General features: G+C 34.5%; 1 protein-coding gene across 4 annotated transcripts in view; it reads right to left on the bottom strand.

The window, feature by feature from the left end:
- The window catches only part of ALS2 (alsin Rho guanine nucleotide exchange factor ALS2), a 70,528-nt gene that overhangs the window by 13,436 nt on the left and 39,765 nt on the right, over positions 1–17,327 (bottom strand). For 2 of the 4 annotated variants that reach the window (XM_072813246.1, XM_072813247.1), the window contains exons 13-25: positions 14,741–14,903; positions 10,945–11,076; positions 10,386–10,514; positions 9,960–10,030; positions 9,485–9,551; positions 8,939–9,141; positions 8,766–8,831; positions 7,607–7,705; positions 6,870–7,034; positions 5,638–5,749; positions 5,352–5,429; positions 1,746–1,879; positions 686–853 (exon numbers count right to left, since the gene is read on the bottom strand). In XM_072813246.1, coding sequence (XP_072669347.1) covers positions 686–853; positions 1,746–1,879; positions 5,352–5,429; positions 5,638–5,749; positions 6,870–7,034; positions 7,607–7,705; positions 8,766–8,831; positions 8,939–9,141; positions 9,485–9,551; positions 9,960–10,030; positions 10,386–10,514; positions 10,945–11,076; positions 14,741–14,903 — 1,587 coding nt within the window. Of the gene's footprint in view, positions 1–685; positions 854–1,745; positions 1,880–5,351; positions 5,430–5,637; positions 5,750–6,869; positions 7,035–7,606; positions 7,706–8,765; positions 8,832–8,938; positions 9,142–9,484; positions 9,552–9,959; positions 10,031–10,385; positions 10,515–10,944; positions 11,077–14,740; positions 14,904–17,327 lie in introns of those variants that run through there. The other 2 variants (XM_072813248.1, XR_012025060.1) reach the window with 2 other exon arrangements.

Raw genomic sequence — 17,327 nt, 5'->3', positions numbered from 1 at the left:
AACTGTCCACTTCTGTGAACATGTCACATGGAGGGGTGGGAGGATAGAGAGGCTAAAAAAGCAATGGGGTTTGGCTATGACAACCTAAAGATCCAAGACAGAAAGGAGTTTCCACTCCTCCAGGAGTTTTTCCTGTTCCTGGCTGCTCTAGCAAATGCCACTGTCACCCCTGCTACAGAAGTACCTGGAGGCTGGAACATGAGAAAATGAAGGAAAACAAGAGAAAGAACACAGTGTATCTCCTCTACTCTATCTGAGCTTCAAGAGTCTCTTTTTTGCATCTTGAGCCAGAAGCAGAGGGTTATTCCTGAAGCTCTGTTTACCACAGTGCTGACTTCAAGGTTTTAGATTATACTGAATTTAGGCTGAGTTAAAAAGTTAAAAAACTCACTACGGAAAAAACAACTCATAACTGGTCTGATGATACTCTGAATTCAGGTGTTCTTCCTCAATACTCTAGCTGGTATTTTCTTTGCAGAACAGCTGTTCATATATTCTCCCTGGATTTTATAGTTGAGTTCAGTAGAAGATAAAGGGAGGCATACTTTACCCATATTACCCAGAAACAGAAGTACATCATGACTTTTAAACTCTATTTTTAAGTTAAATGCGGCAAGCCTTGACTACTTCTCAAGTTTTAACTTCCTATAATACTCTGCCCTACGCTAGGCAGGCATTCACCCACCTGTCTCTGTGTTGGCGCCGATTGGTGGTCAGGGCCACAGCAATATTGTCCCATGCTTTCCAAACTTCCCCTTGGCCTGGGTTCTCACAGCCCAGTTGATGCCAACATTCATCAAATACTGCTTTCCACTTTTCATCAGCAGACACTGCCAGGTTTCCCAGCTTCCTGCTAATGAAGTCACATTAAGCTTTTATTAATCACTTCTTTTGTGCAAAAATCTTGAAGAACAGAAACTTTCTATTATACAACTAGGAATGGTTCTGTAACAAAACTGCCTAGGCTGGCAATGGTTCTATTTTATAAACACTGAATGAAAACTTTAAAGAACTGACTTTTAGCTACTTAATGTTGATCAGATACTAAAGTGTAAAAATGGTTAAGTATGAGGCACATTAGAATTGACTGCTTTCTACATTTTCACACAATTGATTTTGTAAAATTGATTCCTGTTAAAACAAGGACTTCCTGTACTTTGCACATCTCATAATAAGTATAAAATGCATTATATACTGGGTTCTAAAAATATATCAAGCATCCAACAGAATAAAGAATTGGAGAAGCTACCAAAATACAAAGCAAAACTAATGCTGGAATCAATAAAGGAAAATAGATATATGCCAAAAACATGGAGGAAGAACATGATACACTTAGAGATACAGATTTTGTTTTCTTCTCCACATATGTAGAGTATACACTTCTCCGTGTGTGTGTGTGCTTGGTCTTTACTTCTCAAAATCAAGTTGTATAGGGATTCCATTTAAGAATGCTCTCTTTCAATCAATTTGGATATCTGCATCACTAACCGTAAAATTACACTCCCACATAGAACTTTTATTTTAAACATCTATGATCTGAGGCTATAACCAAGAGAATAGGTTTAGCTATCTATAATAGCATCAGTTGGCAATACGAGGAAGTTACACTTTGTTAAAATATGACTTTAAAAATTTCTTCTGCATTAAAAAAATTGTTCCGTATTTAAAATATTAATCAGCTTTGATAAAAGCAAGACAGCTCAAAACATTTAATAATTAATCCACAATTAACACAGGTTACTCACAAAACTTTGGGTCTGTCTTTATCACTCTCATACAGACTAGGCTTGAAGTAGGTTCCTGTGATTTTTATACCAGATCCCCATTCTCCACTAAAATAACCTTCAATGTAATCTCCATTTGGCATAGTCAGTGTTCCCTAGGTAAAGTTAAAGAAAATGTCAAATTTAGAGGAAGTATTTCCAATTTAAAAATCAAAAGAAAAAAGCACCAAATGATTAATATTTTCCCATTTTAACTCTTTACCAGTCCCCAATTCTCTAAAAAAAGAAAAAAAAGTGTACATGCATGTGAAAAAAGATTGAATAAAAATAATCCATAGATAAAAGAAAAAAATAACTGAAAAAATATTATCAACTGAATGAAATGAACACACAACTTATCCAAATTTATCCAATTTAGTGCCCAGAGACAAATTTATAACTATAAATGTCTATATTAGAAAATAAGAAAGCCCTCAAATCAGTAATCTAAAATTCTACCTTACAAAATTAGAAAACGAGGAGCAAATAAACCCAAATCAAGAAGGAAGAAGATAATAAACATCAGAAGAAATCAGTGAGATTTTAAAACAGAAAAATCAACGAAACCAAAAACTGCCTCTGAAAAGATACACAAAATTGTTATTTAACTAGATTAATCAAGAAAAAAAGGAGATATAAAATTATAAAATAAAAAATGAAACGGAATATTAATCTTTTTTAATAGATTTTATTTATTTATTCATGAGAGACAAAGAGAGAGAGAGAGAGAGAGAGAGAGAGAGAGAGGGGCAGAGTCACGGACAGAGGGAGAAGCAGGATCCATGCAGGGAGCCCAACGTGGGACTTGATCCCAGGTCTCCAGGATCAGGCCCTGGGTTGAAGGCGGTGCTAAACCGCTGAGCCACCCGGGCTGCCCGGAATATTAGAGTAATCTTAAAGAAATTTAAAAGGTCAAGGGAATACTAAGAGAACATTATACCAACAAATCTGATAACTTCAATACAACAAAAAAATTCCTAGAAAGAACCAAGTTATCAAACTGACTTGAGAAGAAATGAAATCTCAATACAAGGAAATTAAATTAAAAACTAAAAATAGGGGCGCCTGGATGACTCTGTTGGTTAAGCGTCTGCCTTCAGCTCAAGTAATGATCCCAGAGTCCTGAGACAGAGCCCTGCATTGGGTTCTCTGCTCAGCAGGGAGCCTGCTTCTTCTCCCTCTCCCTCTGCCTGCCACTCTGCCTACTTGTGCTCTGTCAAATAAATAAATAAATCTTAAAAAAAAAAAAAAAAAGAAATCTTAAGAAATACACACACACACCCCATACCAAACCCCTAGCAGAATAAATGAGTTCAGTAAGGTTTCAGGATACAAGAACAAAACACATAAATCAATTGTATTTTTATATAATTGCAATGAACAATCCAAAAATTAAAATTAAAAAAAATTCTCTTTACAATAGCATTAAAAAGAACGCTTAGGAACAAATTTAACCAAACCTATGCAAGAGATACACACTGAAAACTATAAACGTTGTTGACAGAAATTAAAGAAGATCTAAATAAATGGAGATATGTTCCATGTTCATGGATTGGAAGATTCAGGATTATTAAAAATGGCATTTCTCCCCAAATTGATCTATAAATTCAACACAATTCCTATCAAAACCTTAGTAGGCTTTTTGCAAATATTAACAAACCAGTCCTAAAATTTATATGAATAGCCAAAATATTTTTAAAAATAACAAAACTGGAAGACTTACACTTTCTGATTTCACAACTTAATAGAAATCTATAGTAATCAAAACAGTGTGGTACTGGCATAGGAGAGACAAGTAGATCACTAGAATACAATTCAGTAGTCAAAAAAAATCACATTTTATGGTGAATTAATTTTAAAAAAGGTGTCAAGAAAATTCAATGGGAAAAGTTGCTCAGGCAATTGGATACCCACATGCAAAACGATCAGTTCAGATTTTTAACCCATACCATATACAAAAGTACCTCAAACTGGGGACGCCTGGGTGGCTCAGTAGTTCAGCGTCTGCCTTCAGCTCAGGGTGTGGTCCTGGAGTCCTGGGATTGAGTCCCACATCAGGCCTCCTGCATGGAGCCTGCTTCTCCCTCTGCCTATGTCTCTGACTCTCTCTCATGTGTCTCTCATGAATAAATAAATAAAATCTTTAAAACAAAAGTACCTCAAAATGAATCACATAACTAAAAATAAGAGCTAAAATTATAAAACTTTTAGAAGAAAAAAATTTTCTAAAAGATTTTATTTACTTGAGAGAGCGTGCACATGTGCACACACAAGCAGAGGGAGGGGCAGAGGGAGAGAGAGACTTTCTAGCAGACTCTGCGCTGATCATGAAGCCTAACATGAGGCTCAACCTCATTACCCTGAGATCATGACCTGAGCCAAAACACAAGAGTCCAATGCTTAATCGACTGAGCCACTCAGGTACCCCAAGAAGAAAATCTTAACAACCTTGAGTTAGGCAAAGATTTTTTAGATATGACATCAAAAGGCTGATTCATAAAAATATTTCTGATGTACTGGACTTTGTTAAAAAGCTTTGGGCTTCAAAAAGCACTAATAGGAAAATAGAATGAGAAGCCACAGACTGCAAGAAAGTATTTGTGAATCCTATATCTGATATAGGACTTATATCCAGAATATATAAAGAACCCTTACAAAGAACCCTTATAAAGAACCCTTTATAGTCTTATAGTAAGACTATAAATAAGCAAATTCTTAAAATGTCAAAATATTTGAAGAGGTGCTTTACCAAAGAAAATCTAGGAATCATTAATTCTTATTATGAAAATATGCTGTGTAATTAGGAAAATGTAAATTAAAACCATGAGATATCATTTCACACTTACTAGAATGACAAAAAGAAAAAACCAGAAAATAAAAAATATACTGGCAAAGTTTTAAAGAAATTAGATTGCTCATACATTGATGATAATGTAAAATGATATAGCCACTCTGGTGAACAGTTGGTAGTTTCTTGATATGTTAAATATCAATTTACCATATAACCCAGCAATTGCACTCCTAAATACTTCCCCAAGAGAAATGAAAACATATGTTCACACAGAAAGTTGTATTCCAATGTTTACAGCAGTATTAATCATAATAGTCTGAAGTCAGAAATAATACCATGCTCATCAACTGGTGAAGGGATAAACCAAATGTGGTTTTAGGATACTATTCAGCAATCAGAAGGAATGAAGTGCTACATAGGCCAAAATATGGGAAAATCTCAAAAACATTAAAGTGTAGGAAACCCCAGAGAAGCCTACATATTATATGATTCCATTTATAAGAAAGAACCTGAAAAGGCAAATCTACAGAGTTATGAAGTCCATTAGAGGTTGTCAGGGCCTAGTGGTAAAAAAGGGGAGTGACTGCAAATGCTCAAGAGATGGTGACAAATCTTCTGGATGATGTGAAAGATCTAAAATTGGATTGTGGTGATGGTGTACAACTCTTTATATTTACTAAATGTCACTGAAATGTACTCATAAAACAGGTGAATTTTATGATAAGGTAGCTTTTTTTTTAAAGGTCAAGAAAAAGTTAGTAGATTGTATTAGAGGAAGAAGAAAGTTAGTTTCCAACCTTTCCACTAAGAGTCCAGTCATCTGAAAATTCTCCCTCATATATAGTATCATCTTCAGAAAGTAAAACACCATTTCCCTATGTGAAGAAACAAAATAAAAATCACAAAAGATAAAATGCAAAGCAACTTAAAAGATGTACAGCAATATTCACTCAAAGCCTTACATAATCTTAAAACACAAAATAGTACTAAGAAGGTAGAACATTAATAAAATGATCATTTAAAAGTAAGACCATGGGAGTTTAAAAAAGTCACTAGTAACTACATGCAAAATATTCTGCTCACCATCATTTTATTAAGGTGAAAGTTGCCTTCATAGTATAATCCAAATTGGGTAACTACCACACCATTCCCTTGACATACGTCATCTTGCCACATTCCCATATACTTTTCCCCTCTGTACAGAAATAGGGAAGAAATGAAATGAAAAACTGAGAAGGATGAGATAGAAAAAGACAATTATAACATGGGAGATTCCAAGCATCACTCATAGGTTAGTATCTGTTCCATTTTTCTGATTAAAATAATTAACTCTGTCTCCTCAAACACGGAGCAATGTGGTAGCAAAAGACATCTGAATACAGAGTAGTAGTAATGTTCTCTCAGGAATTTAATAATACAGACTACCTGACATAGGTCTGTATATACATATTCCATGTATGTCCTTGGTAACTGAAAAAAGGAATGCCAATAATTCAACTCTATAACTTCATTTTAAATGTAATAGGTAGACTCAAATCTATGCATATTTTTTTCTTACCCCAAAATTTACTAACTTAAAAAAAAAAACAAAGGTTTATCATATGAAGTCTCACTCTTCACAAACTCAAATTTAGAGAACTCTTACTAATCTCCACTAAAAGAAAATAAAGTATAAACTGCTTATTAAATAATCATGGAGTTTAGTAATAACATCTGAATATATGAATTTTAAAATCCCACATTATGAAAATAACATGAAGGGGAAAAAAGTATATATTAAGTTCGAAAGCAAATCAGGCTAAATCAAACATGGAGGCAAAAGAAATATATTCCTCCCCAAGGTTTAGTTAATTGAATTTAAGCTTGACTCCCAGGTTGCTGGCATGGTAACAAGTCCCTGACCTAACTGAAAGACCTAAGCAGAAAGGTATTTAGATACTATCCTATGACCCCAAAACGGAATTTCCACTGGCTCTCTCTGATCTTTTATACTCCTATTATCTACAGATTATTTTAAAAGTTCTTCTTTTCATAATAGATTTGGTAACCTCTAAAACACTAAAAGCTTTGTACATGTAGAGCTTTAAGGAAAATGGTACCAATGTTAATTTTGAAAGATCCTGATCTTATAAGAAATAATCTGTTATTTGGTTAATAAGCAAATGGATAAAATGATGCCATACTATGTCTTCTTATTAAAAAATTTCTCAATACTAAGTAAGATGCCTCGCCTTCATAAAAACATTGTAGTTATTGGAGAAGTATAGGAACCTTGTCCTCTCACACTCAACTTTGAGATTAGAAGAATACTGTACCTAGTGATATCATCAAAGACACCATATCCTGCTTTCTTATCCATTACCCACTGGCCAATGAACATACTGGGAGAAGAGGAAGTTAATTTTCCGCTTCGAAGGAGACCATGACCATGACGCATGTTATCTTGAAAACAGCCTTCAAACACTTCACCAGAGGCATAACTGTGGTTACAAAGAATGAAGACCACACACACATTAAATTCTGATGCTCACTTTTACAAAGTTCAAAAAATTCAAAATTATACTCATGTCTCACCGGTAGCTATAATTATTTATTTATATGATTATTTTTCACCAATAAAAATTTTTCATATTTGAGTGAAAGAAGCTTAAAAATTAAAGACATCATGGATAGTATTCTGTGTTAACATGTGGAAAAATGTGTAATAATCCCTCATGGGAAAATGAAAAAATGAGTAATCTCTGAAAGATAGGTTTTATCCATACTGTTTAACAAATAGAAGTTTATAAGAAAGACATTTAGCAGATTCTATAAGAAAGCTATGGTTTCTAAGGTTTGTATAGTTTTGTTGAAAACTAAATAATAACCTAATACTTTCATCTTGTGATAGGTAAAAGTTACTTTTATAAGAAAACTTTCTATACAGTTTTAGTCATAAAGGGAGTAAGTTAAATTTACTTGCTCCTTGAAAATTTTGATTACACAAACATTTAAGTTTATGTGATTCTTTGAAAAAGCAATGGCAGTCCAACAACCTTTCCAATGTTATTACCTATAGACTCCTTGACCGCACATTTTTCCTTCTTTCCAATGGCCTACATAATGGTCTTCTTTGTTCAATGCTTTGTTTGGGATTCTGTATTCTCCATATCTACCAAGGAGAATAAAAGACATGAGAAGACGCATTCTGGACATATTCACCTTTCCTATAGTAAAGTAGTAAAGTAAATGTATATGCACTTATAAACATTTTAACAAGGAGAACAGAAAAAGATTACCTATGGAGGAAAGGGGCACATGGGGTCTTGGTTTCAACTGTATCTATTACCTAAGCTATCAGGTAAATTTAGAGCAGTGGGGCCTCAATCTCACTTCACAGCAATTACATGTTTCACCCCAACTTCAATGAAAAACAGAAAACTTGTGTCCTAAGCCTCTCTGCTACTAATTAGCCACATCACCTTGGATAAGTGCCAGTACCCAGCTCTCTCATCCATGTATGGCAGGGTAATAAATGAGATTATCTAAAGTCTCCTCTCATTCTAAAATTCCATTAAAAGGAGATTAAAAGACATCATAAAAATTTACATCATCACATACACAAATCATCTATCAAATTTATATAATAATTTTCATATAGTAAAATAAATTACTTCTCTAAAATGACACAAAATACTTCGTTGGTGTAAGTTTATCATGCAAATATTTTTACAGTATTAGAAAACATGACACCTTTATACAAAAGTAACGTCACTTGAGTACCATTAGGATAATATATTGTCTAGAAGAATTCTCCTTTAGCATATCACAGAAATTAAAGATGACTTAACACTACTGAAAGGAAAATTTTTCTATGTCCTTTGTGTAAAAGGACACTATTATCTCACCAGTTCACCATCAATATTACCCCAGGTTCTTCACCACTGAGAAATGGAAAGAAAACAGTCCCATTTTAACATACAGAAGGGCTGTGTCACTTGAGGTCACAAGGTTATCAAGGTAAAAGATTCACTCTAGGTAAATCAGGGCTGCATCCTACATTCCCAACCCTCTTCATGATCACACACCTGCACTGCAAGCCCTAGTACACTGCATGCATTTCTAAAAAACAAAACAAAAATCTGTTTGTTTGGAAAATAACTCTCAATACATAATAATGTCATCAGGGGCTAAAGCTGAGTTTACTCTTATGTTTTACACAATCTTCTTACCCATCTTCCAAGCCATTCCTGAACATGCCAGAATACATCTTTCCATCAGGCCATTTCAAAACCCCTCTGGAATGCATAAGCAAAAAAATAATACAGATCAATGAATGTTTCAGATAACCAATACTTTTTCAGTATTGAATCAGATCCCACACATAAATTTTAAACATTTTCACCTGCCATGAGGCTTCCCTGAAAGCCAGCGTCCATCATAGGTTGCATCTTTTAGGCGAGGATCCTTATAGAAAGTATACTTGGCACTGCGTGAAATGGGTGGTTCCTGCCTCTGAATACTGCTGCCACTTCCATAAGGTGGAAGATCAGCTGTCCCCCTCAAAGCCTGATCCACAGCTTGGCTTATAGCCCGAAGCCACTTAGTCTAGGAACAAAAAGTAAATGTCAATAAGCCTAAGGCAACAACTCATCAAGCACTGCTTTAAATCCTGATAGCTTTCCTTGCTGTGAATAATTTTTCTGTCTCCTAATGCTTTTCTTATTGACTAATGCTGACTGGCTCTTGGAATTCCCTTCTGTACGTTTAAAACTATATCACATTTAAAAAAAAACAAACCAAATCCATAGTCTTGGTTTAATACTTACCAGACATAATTATGGATCATTAGCCAAGCAAAAACAATTTTTATCTTTTCTTTCCTAGCATAAGAGATATGAGTAGCCAGGCCAAAAAATAAATATATATATATATATCATAATGGACTAACCTTTTCCTGGGGTGTTGATGAAATGAGAGTGAACTGCTCCTCAGGTGTAGTTACCTTTAAGCCATTCCTAAAACAGTCACAGAATAAATATCAGTAGGTATGACAACATGTCATTATAGTATCACTCCTCAAATATGAAAAGTAACTTGTTTATTTCAAGAGGAGCAGAAGTCAATTAATTATAAATGTAGATATGTTCTAGGTTTGGTTCTCAGAGTAGGAGACAGAAAGGACACAGAGTTTCTTTGCTCTGTGTTGAATAATGTGGATGTGAGCAATGAAGAAGCCCTCCACCACTTATCATGATCAGCCATGATCTTCACAACAGTCCATTTTACTATCTATAGGCTGTGAAGATGAGCCTCATTATGCAGAATGGGGAGATCTCCTGAGCTTTTTTTCACATCTAAGGAAACTACCTACGTAGCACAGGGAGAAAATTAGGGTGAGGGTCAGGGAAGGGGGACACACTTACACACCACCAGCTTCTTCAGAAAGTGGCTCTGCCCATAGTGTGGCCAAAGGGAAAACATGATGTGTGGAGAACTGAAAGAAAGAACGTGAAGACACATCTGAGAAAGCTCATGTAGGCCCTAGGGTCTCTACTACAATATATAACCCCTTTCAAATGGTTAAGTCCACATGGGTGCCACCATCTCAATCACACAGTCCCCATAACATAGCTAATCCCAGTGGGTCTTGCCATCTCTGCTACAAGGACCCTTCACATGGCTCATATTCACTTTCAATCTGGAAACCAGAAAAGCTCCCTGAAATTTGATCCATACCACAAATGTAAACTAAACATTCTCTTTTATTTAATAATTTTGGCAAAATCACAATATTTTTAACATAAACTAATGGTTTAATTAACTAAGTAAAGGTTAGAAATCTGGCATACCTGGGCATGGACCAGGGCATCATTAAAGAGAATGAACCAATTCACAGAAAACCTCCCAGCATGCTGCAGAGATAGGGCCCGGTTACTGCTTTCACAGAGCAGTCGACGCTCTGGCTTCCTTAAGGAATCCTAGAATTGAAAACAGATACATAACTGAACCATGAGAATTATCTTAACATGCAAAGAGAAAATGAAAAAAGGCAACAAATCATGTTTAGGAGAATTTGTCGCTCATAGCTTAGCTTGGTGTTAAAACTAAAGTTAGACAGGATCTGAGCATTTAATAAAAGCGCTGAAAGGAAATTAAGAAAAAGACAGAAATGAACAAAAGGTGGTATGTGTTCGGAGGATTCCTAGAAACGAGAGTAGGTGTTGAGATTTAGAGCATCTATTGTGTGGTCCTTAGACCACCCTTAGAAAAGGGCTCATTAAAAGCATTATCATAAACAAATGAGGAAAATAAATAAATAAATAAACAAATGAGGAATAGAGAAAATTATGACAGTTGTTATGGATATGCCTGCTGTTTGCTGGGGTAATGACTATTGGCATGGTTTACCGTCATTTTCCCAGGAAAGGTCTTCCAGAAGCCCAGTGTGTATTCAGCTTCCTTCCTTTTCCTGCCGAGATGGAGAGCAAGACACTCATAACAAGAACTGGAATCCTGCAGTTTCTGGTATTCTGGAGATGTCTGAAAGCCAATAATTAAGGGAGCAGGGGAGAGAAAAAGAATATAAAACAATTGTCCAGAATCTGTAGCCTCAGTGTGGTATATATACACAGTATTAAATTTAGGGAAGAAATCCAAATGAAGAACAGACATGGTGCACTAGAGGGGGCTGAGCAGAAAGAAGATTGGTTCCAAAAAATTCTAGTATATACATGTACATATAAAACAGAGGAATAACTCCAGGGGAAAGAAACAAACACTGGCAGTTATCAGTGAGGAAAGCAGGAGAAAACTCATGATAGGGTAGGAATTCTCAAATGTTTGGCCTATGTTTACTTATGTGGGTTTATCTATTGATATTTGCCCATATTAGAAAATAAAGTTGAAAAATAAAATCCTTATTAACTCACTTCAAATACAATAGTTTAAATGAAAAATAACTTTATTTTCCAAAATAACAAAATGCTTCATATGAAAAGTAGCATGGTTCTATAGTTTTTCAAATCTCTTGCATACAATCTGTTGGTTGAAATATATGCAGAAAATCTTGCTATATAAGGATACATAATTGGAAAGGGAGGATTATTCTAATAGCCATTTCAAATAATAGTGAATATTCTTTGAAACTAAACCAAAAGTTCTTAAGTGGTAGATTCTTAAAAGTAGCTGAAATGTGGAATCCGAAATTACATTAATCAAACTTTTGTACTCCATTACATTAAATCCACCAGTCTATCTTACACTTTGAATAGATCTTTTACCTCTGCATGTGGATTAGATATCTGGAAAAATACTGGTTCATGTAGTTATACAGACCTTCCAAATGTTGATACATCTTATTATACACCATCAAAAGCTCCATGTTAATATTATCACCAATCTCATCAGGAAAAAATTGTTAAGTACTGGGAAACCACCAAACTCAACAGTGATACATACATGTTTCCCACATTTTACTGTTTTGCTTCAGAGTTCAGATTTTATCATCGGCAACAAATACTGTCAGTTGTTCTCTTTGAAGTGATATAGGTTCATTTACTCATTTTTGAGAAAATATCTGCCTAATACTCAAATATGAATAAACATGGTTATGTGTCAATTGTTGTTTCAAGTTAAAAAAAAAAAAGTAGCTCTCAACCCAAACAATACTAATCTTATGCTTTTTCTTGAAAAACCTCCATACTTTAGTGTGCGGCAGAGCTACTTTGTGTACTTCCATTCCATCACACCAAATATTAAAAAGATATATACTTCTATGTGTGGTGATGGATGATAACAAGATTTATTCTGGGTGATCATATCACAATAATTACATCTATTAGGTTCAACACTTGAAAATAATATAATGTAACATGTCAATTATACCTAAAAAAAAAAAAAAGATGTATACTCAGTGGTTGAAGTTAAATAAAATTAACAACTTTTGCTGTGTCATCAAAATAATTTCTAAGTTAAACCAGCATATTTTTACTTATTTTGTTTTTTAACTGCAAGTGCAGGGCAGCAAAGAACACAATGACTGTGAGTATAGTTTGGTGCCACCGCCTTGATTCATGCTAAGGAGCCAGCAGGTTTGTCCATCTTTACTTTTGCAAATTGGTGCAAAAGACATACCATGGAAAAGCAAATGTCTTAATATTGTCCTGAAAACAGTCTGATTTTGTGAGCCCTCTGAAAGGGTCTTTAGAATCCCCAGAGATTTGTGGACCAAGTCTGGAGAACCAACCAGGGAACAGGTTATTATTATTATGCTAGGTGGAAAGTGAGTAGATGGTGAAACGAAAGGATGATCCCTCACATTCAAGAGTAATTACTTTATATTCCACAATTCTTAATGATTCATACTCATTTTTTCCATTCATTAAAAAACATTTAATGTACTATGTACAGAATATTCTGCTGAGTGTCAGGGATAAAAAAATAAGTAAGGCACAATCATTGTCTTCTGGGAGCTTAAAACAAGGCAGAAAAGAGAAAAACATACAACATACCCGAATAATGCAATGGGTTTTGTTAATAGGCTATCTATCAGAAAAGACAATATAAAGTGGTTAAAAGAACAGACTCTGGAGCCCTTGAATATAAGTTTTAGCTTGACCAATTCTTAATCGTGCCTCAACTCTTTCATCTGTAGAAAGGGGATCATAATAATATCTATTTCACAGGGTTGACATGAGGGTTAAATAAATACATATAACATGCTTAGTACCTGGCACATGGAATGCATTTAGTAAATATTAGGTATTATTTTTATCTAGAGAAATTTATATGTATATATGATGTCTGAGATATACCTGAGACTTAGTACATAACAATTTAGTTTTGGAACATGACCATGTATTTTGAAAAAATTTCCACAGATGATTCTGATCCCCACTCCTGGGGATCATGATAAGAGAATAATGGAGAAAGACAATACTAACAAAGCGCAGAGAAAAGAGTCACTAATTTTTCAAAGATGAAAAGAGGAGGGAATATGGTATAGTCAGAGAGGGCTTCATTTTAATGATAAAATGACTTTTGACCCAGGCCTTGAAATTTTTCCATAATTAGGATGGCGGTAGAGTATCTCATGAAGGAAATAAAAACATGTATATCCAGGGATCTGAACTAACATGTAAGACACAGGGTAATAGGTAAGGCTAGAAACAAAAGAGGGTATCATACTATAATGGGCCTTAAATGCCAAGCTAAAGAGTCTGTTTTTTACACAGAATTAGGACCCTTCAGACTAGAAACACTGCAATATCAGATTCTCTGAAAGTTCTAAGTTGGTCTAGGAGGGAAGACCTTTGATTGAGGAGACACTGAGATGACATTTCCGTCTCATTGGGTTATTTGTATAGCTCAAACCTTCATTGCTAAAACTACACCAGTTTGAGTTAAATTGAAATCAGACTAAAGAAAAGGTCTATGAGACCACAGTAAAATCAAACATAAAAAGCCCACATCAGTTCCTGGGTCACTCTGGAGACTGCAATCTGTCCAAATAAGGAGGTAAGTTCCATCATTTAAAAGATTCTAAAATAGGAGAGACCCTAGAATTATTATGGTTTCTCTGGAGCCCTTCAGAGTGGAAACAAAATGAACTATATGTTTTAGTACAATTTCAAAGGTAAATGTCTCAGGACTAGTGTACATACACTCATATCCCAGAATGGTACTAATTTTCTAGGACTCCACCTAACTAATTTTATATAGAAAGTGGACCACTTAACATTTGAGAAAATCCTGTAACACTGTGATTTCTCATAGCATATGCTAAGGTGACCTGAATACCTGGCATGAGTCTATCATGAGTCTTGGCCAGGTGGTAACTCCACCGCCTTACACATATCTCATTATACAGAAAGCCAGGGTTTGAAGGAGCTCTGTGTAACTTATACTAGTATGATTCAATAAACTTTGACAATTATTAAGTAAGTAGCGTAACTGGGTCTCAACTTTAGACAGTTTTTTCATAAAATGAATACAACTAATCTTGATAAAATTCAAGAAAAAACTAAATCAAAAGCAAAGAGAAGTAGATTTACCTACAAACTTTCATTTTCTTGAAGAAAAATAATTTAATTAGAAACATATAAACAGTAAATTAGTGGAGTTTGAGATCTTGGGGTAGTATAATCCAAACAACTATAATCCTTGGCTTCCCAAGAGTCCAAATGAGATATTTATGGGAGCTTACCACTTCAAAACAAGTAGCAAGCTTTAGCAAAACTTTTGCATAATTATGAAGTCGTCTGATTGGCAAGAAAAACAGAGTATTCAGTATTTCCATCAATTGGGTGTTTTCATCATTTACTTCTGATAAATCTTGTAATAGCTCCTGGTTTTTATTTAGGAAATCACTAGAGATAGAGGACAAAAAGAGATTTTGTTAGTTTTTTTTGATATTGACAAATGCATGATATTCAATAGATATATTGCACTAGATAGATAGTACTTTTTTCAGAATGCACATTTTTTTGGTGCTATGAAAGTAGACAATAAATGCAATGAAATAAGGCATACAATTAAAAGAATTTCCTTGTTTATAAAATAGGATTTCTGCATATAAAGAAGTAGCATATGGTAGCAATAGTAAGAGATGGTTAATCATAAACCGTGCCTTAAATTCTAGGAAATGAATCATGAATCCCAGAGTTTCAGGGAATAACTGGAATCCAGCTGACACCATTACCTGTTAATTTCCAAGCCAAAAGTCACAGCAATAAATGGCAAGACTAATTGCTCTAATCAGCTGTACTAAACAGAAAAATCTGGAGAAACAAAGCTCTTCACTCCAACACAACTGGCATGTAATATTAAAATACTTCTCATTTCTTTCTTTCCTTCACCTAATAAGAATTTATTACAAGAGAGTAATGAAAAGCTGTAGTACTACAATTAACAGGAAACAGTAAAGCTAATCCTATGTGAAGATTTCAATGCTGAGATCATCAAAAACATTTTAAGCTGAAGCCAACATTTAGTTTTCATATTCAGTTTTATATAAGTTCATTACTATAATTTTATTGCAAGTCTTAATGGTGATCAATAACCCACTGAGTCTATGATCAGACGAAAATACTTAAAAAATGTAAAAGAAGAAAAAACATGTGAAAGTAATTAAGAGTTGGTGGGATAGAATAATAATTATCTGTCCCTTCGTAAACAATAATTATATGCCAGGTAATACCCTGAGAACTTAAAAAGCATTACATTATAATTCTTACCTACAAGGCTTCAAATAAGACAATGCCACACAAGACTATAAGCAAGAATGAATCATTTTATAATTCCTTAGAAAACTACAGAATAAAGAAATATTTAACTCAGAAATTATGAAATACTAACTTGGAATGGAAATATGTAATAATTTCCAGGAACCCAAAAGTTCAATAGCACAAATTGGATTTATAATGCAATTAAAAGATCTGAGAGAGAGTGCCCTGGGGAACATGACCCAGATTTTTATTTATATTTGGCTTGTGTGGATGTTCCTATTTTCTCCTACATGTTCTACTGCTGAGATCAGCTAAGGACACTCATTTAACTCCACAGAAGTGTTCTGCTTTAACCTACTCCTGAGAGATTGAAATAGTAGAGGCTGAACACATAGTTGCTATAACCACATTTCTTCTGGATACGCGGTACTACACCAGAAATGTTCTAACTCTTTTAAGTCCTATTACTTTTCAGAACTCACTCATGTCCTTGCCTGTGGACTTTCCCAAAAAGGCCCTTGTATATTCTCAGGAAAACTGAACCAGGGATGTTCTGCTTATCTTCTTGTGGGAGTTTTAATCTAAAAGTGGCAATACTGCTCTTCCTTACATGGTTACATTTGTATTTGTTGCTCAAACATTAATACATTAAAGGTAGAAACAACCCAAGTGTCCATCAACAGATGAATGGATAAACAAAATGTAGACTATACATATAATGGAATAATGCATTCAGCTATGCAATTTTCGTATATGCTACCTTGAAAATATTACACTCAGGGAAATAAACTAGATACAGAAAGACAAATACTATATGATTTCACTTATGTAAGGTACCTAGAATAGGCAAATTCATAAAGACAGAAGTAGAACAGAGGTTACCAGGAGCAAGGGTTAGGAGAAGAAAGAAGTTACTGCTTAACGGGTAGAGAAAGAGTTTTTGTTGGGGATGATTTTTAAAAGTTTTGCGTATAAACAGTGGTAATGGTTTATACAACATGAATGTTCTTGGTGCCACAGAATTATACACTTAGGAATGTTTAAAATGATAAATACTATGGTATGTATATGTTACCACAATATTTTTTTTTTACAAACCTACGTGATGATCAAGCCACTAGGCTAGCATGAGTTAAGGAGCCAAATAATAAACCAGCTGAGTGATGAGAGCTTGGGTATCAACATCCAAGACCTACTGCCATGATGGCTCGCCAGCTACACTCTAGAAGTTCTCCTTTTAAATAAATACTAAATAATTTAAAATACTGACTTTGTAAATAGAAGCTATAAAGAGGTTATTATTGCTTTTTAAGTATGTAAAACCCTGGGGTTCATGAACCACAGCTTGGGAAATGCCCAAATCCAGACTTCATATTGCTTCCTTAGCTTAAAGTCACTCATTGTTCATTAATTGCTCTAGCAAGAGGCTTTTGCTTATGTCATCTGCTTTAGCTGCTCTAACAAGGAGTCAAGTCAATTCCTGAGTACTGTGGACTCAACTCTGAAATACTAGTGGAAGGGTAACAAAAAAGTAAAACAAAATAAGGCATCAGGGTCAGCAACTTT

The sequence above is a fragment of the Canis lupus genome, chromosome 36 (genome assembly GCF_048164855.1).
Source record: "Canis lupus baileyi chromosome 36, mCanLup2.hap1, whole genome shotgun sequence".
Taxonomy (NCBI): Eukaryota; Metazoa; Chordata; class Mammalia; order Carnivora; family Canidae; genus Canis; species Canis lupus.
The sequence above is the reverse complement of the archived record's forward strand: the minus strand, read 5'-3'. Positions and strand labels throughout refer to the sequence as shown.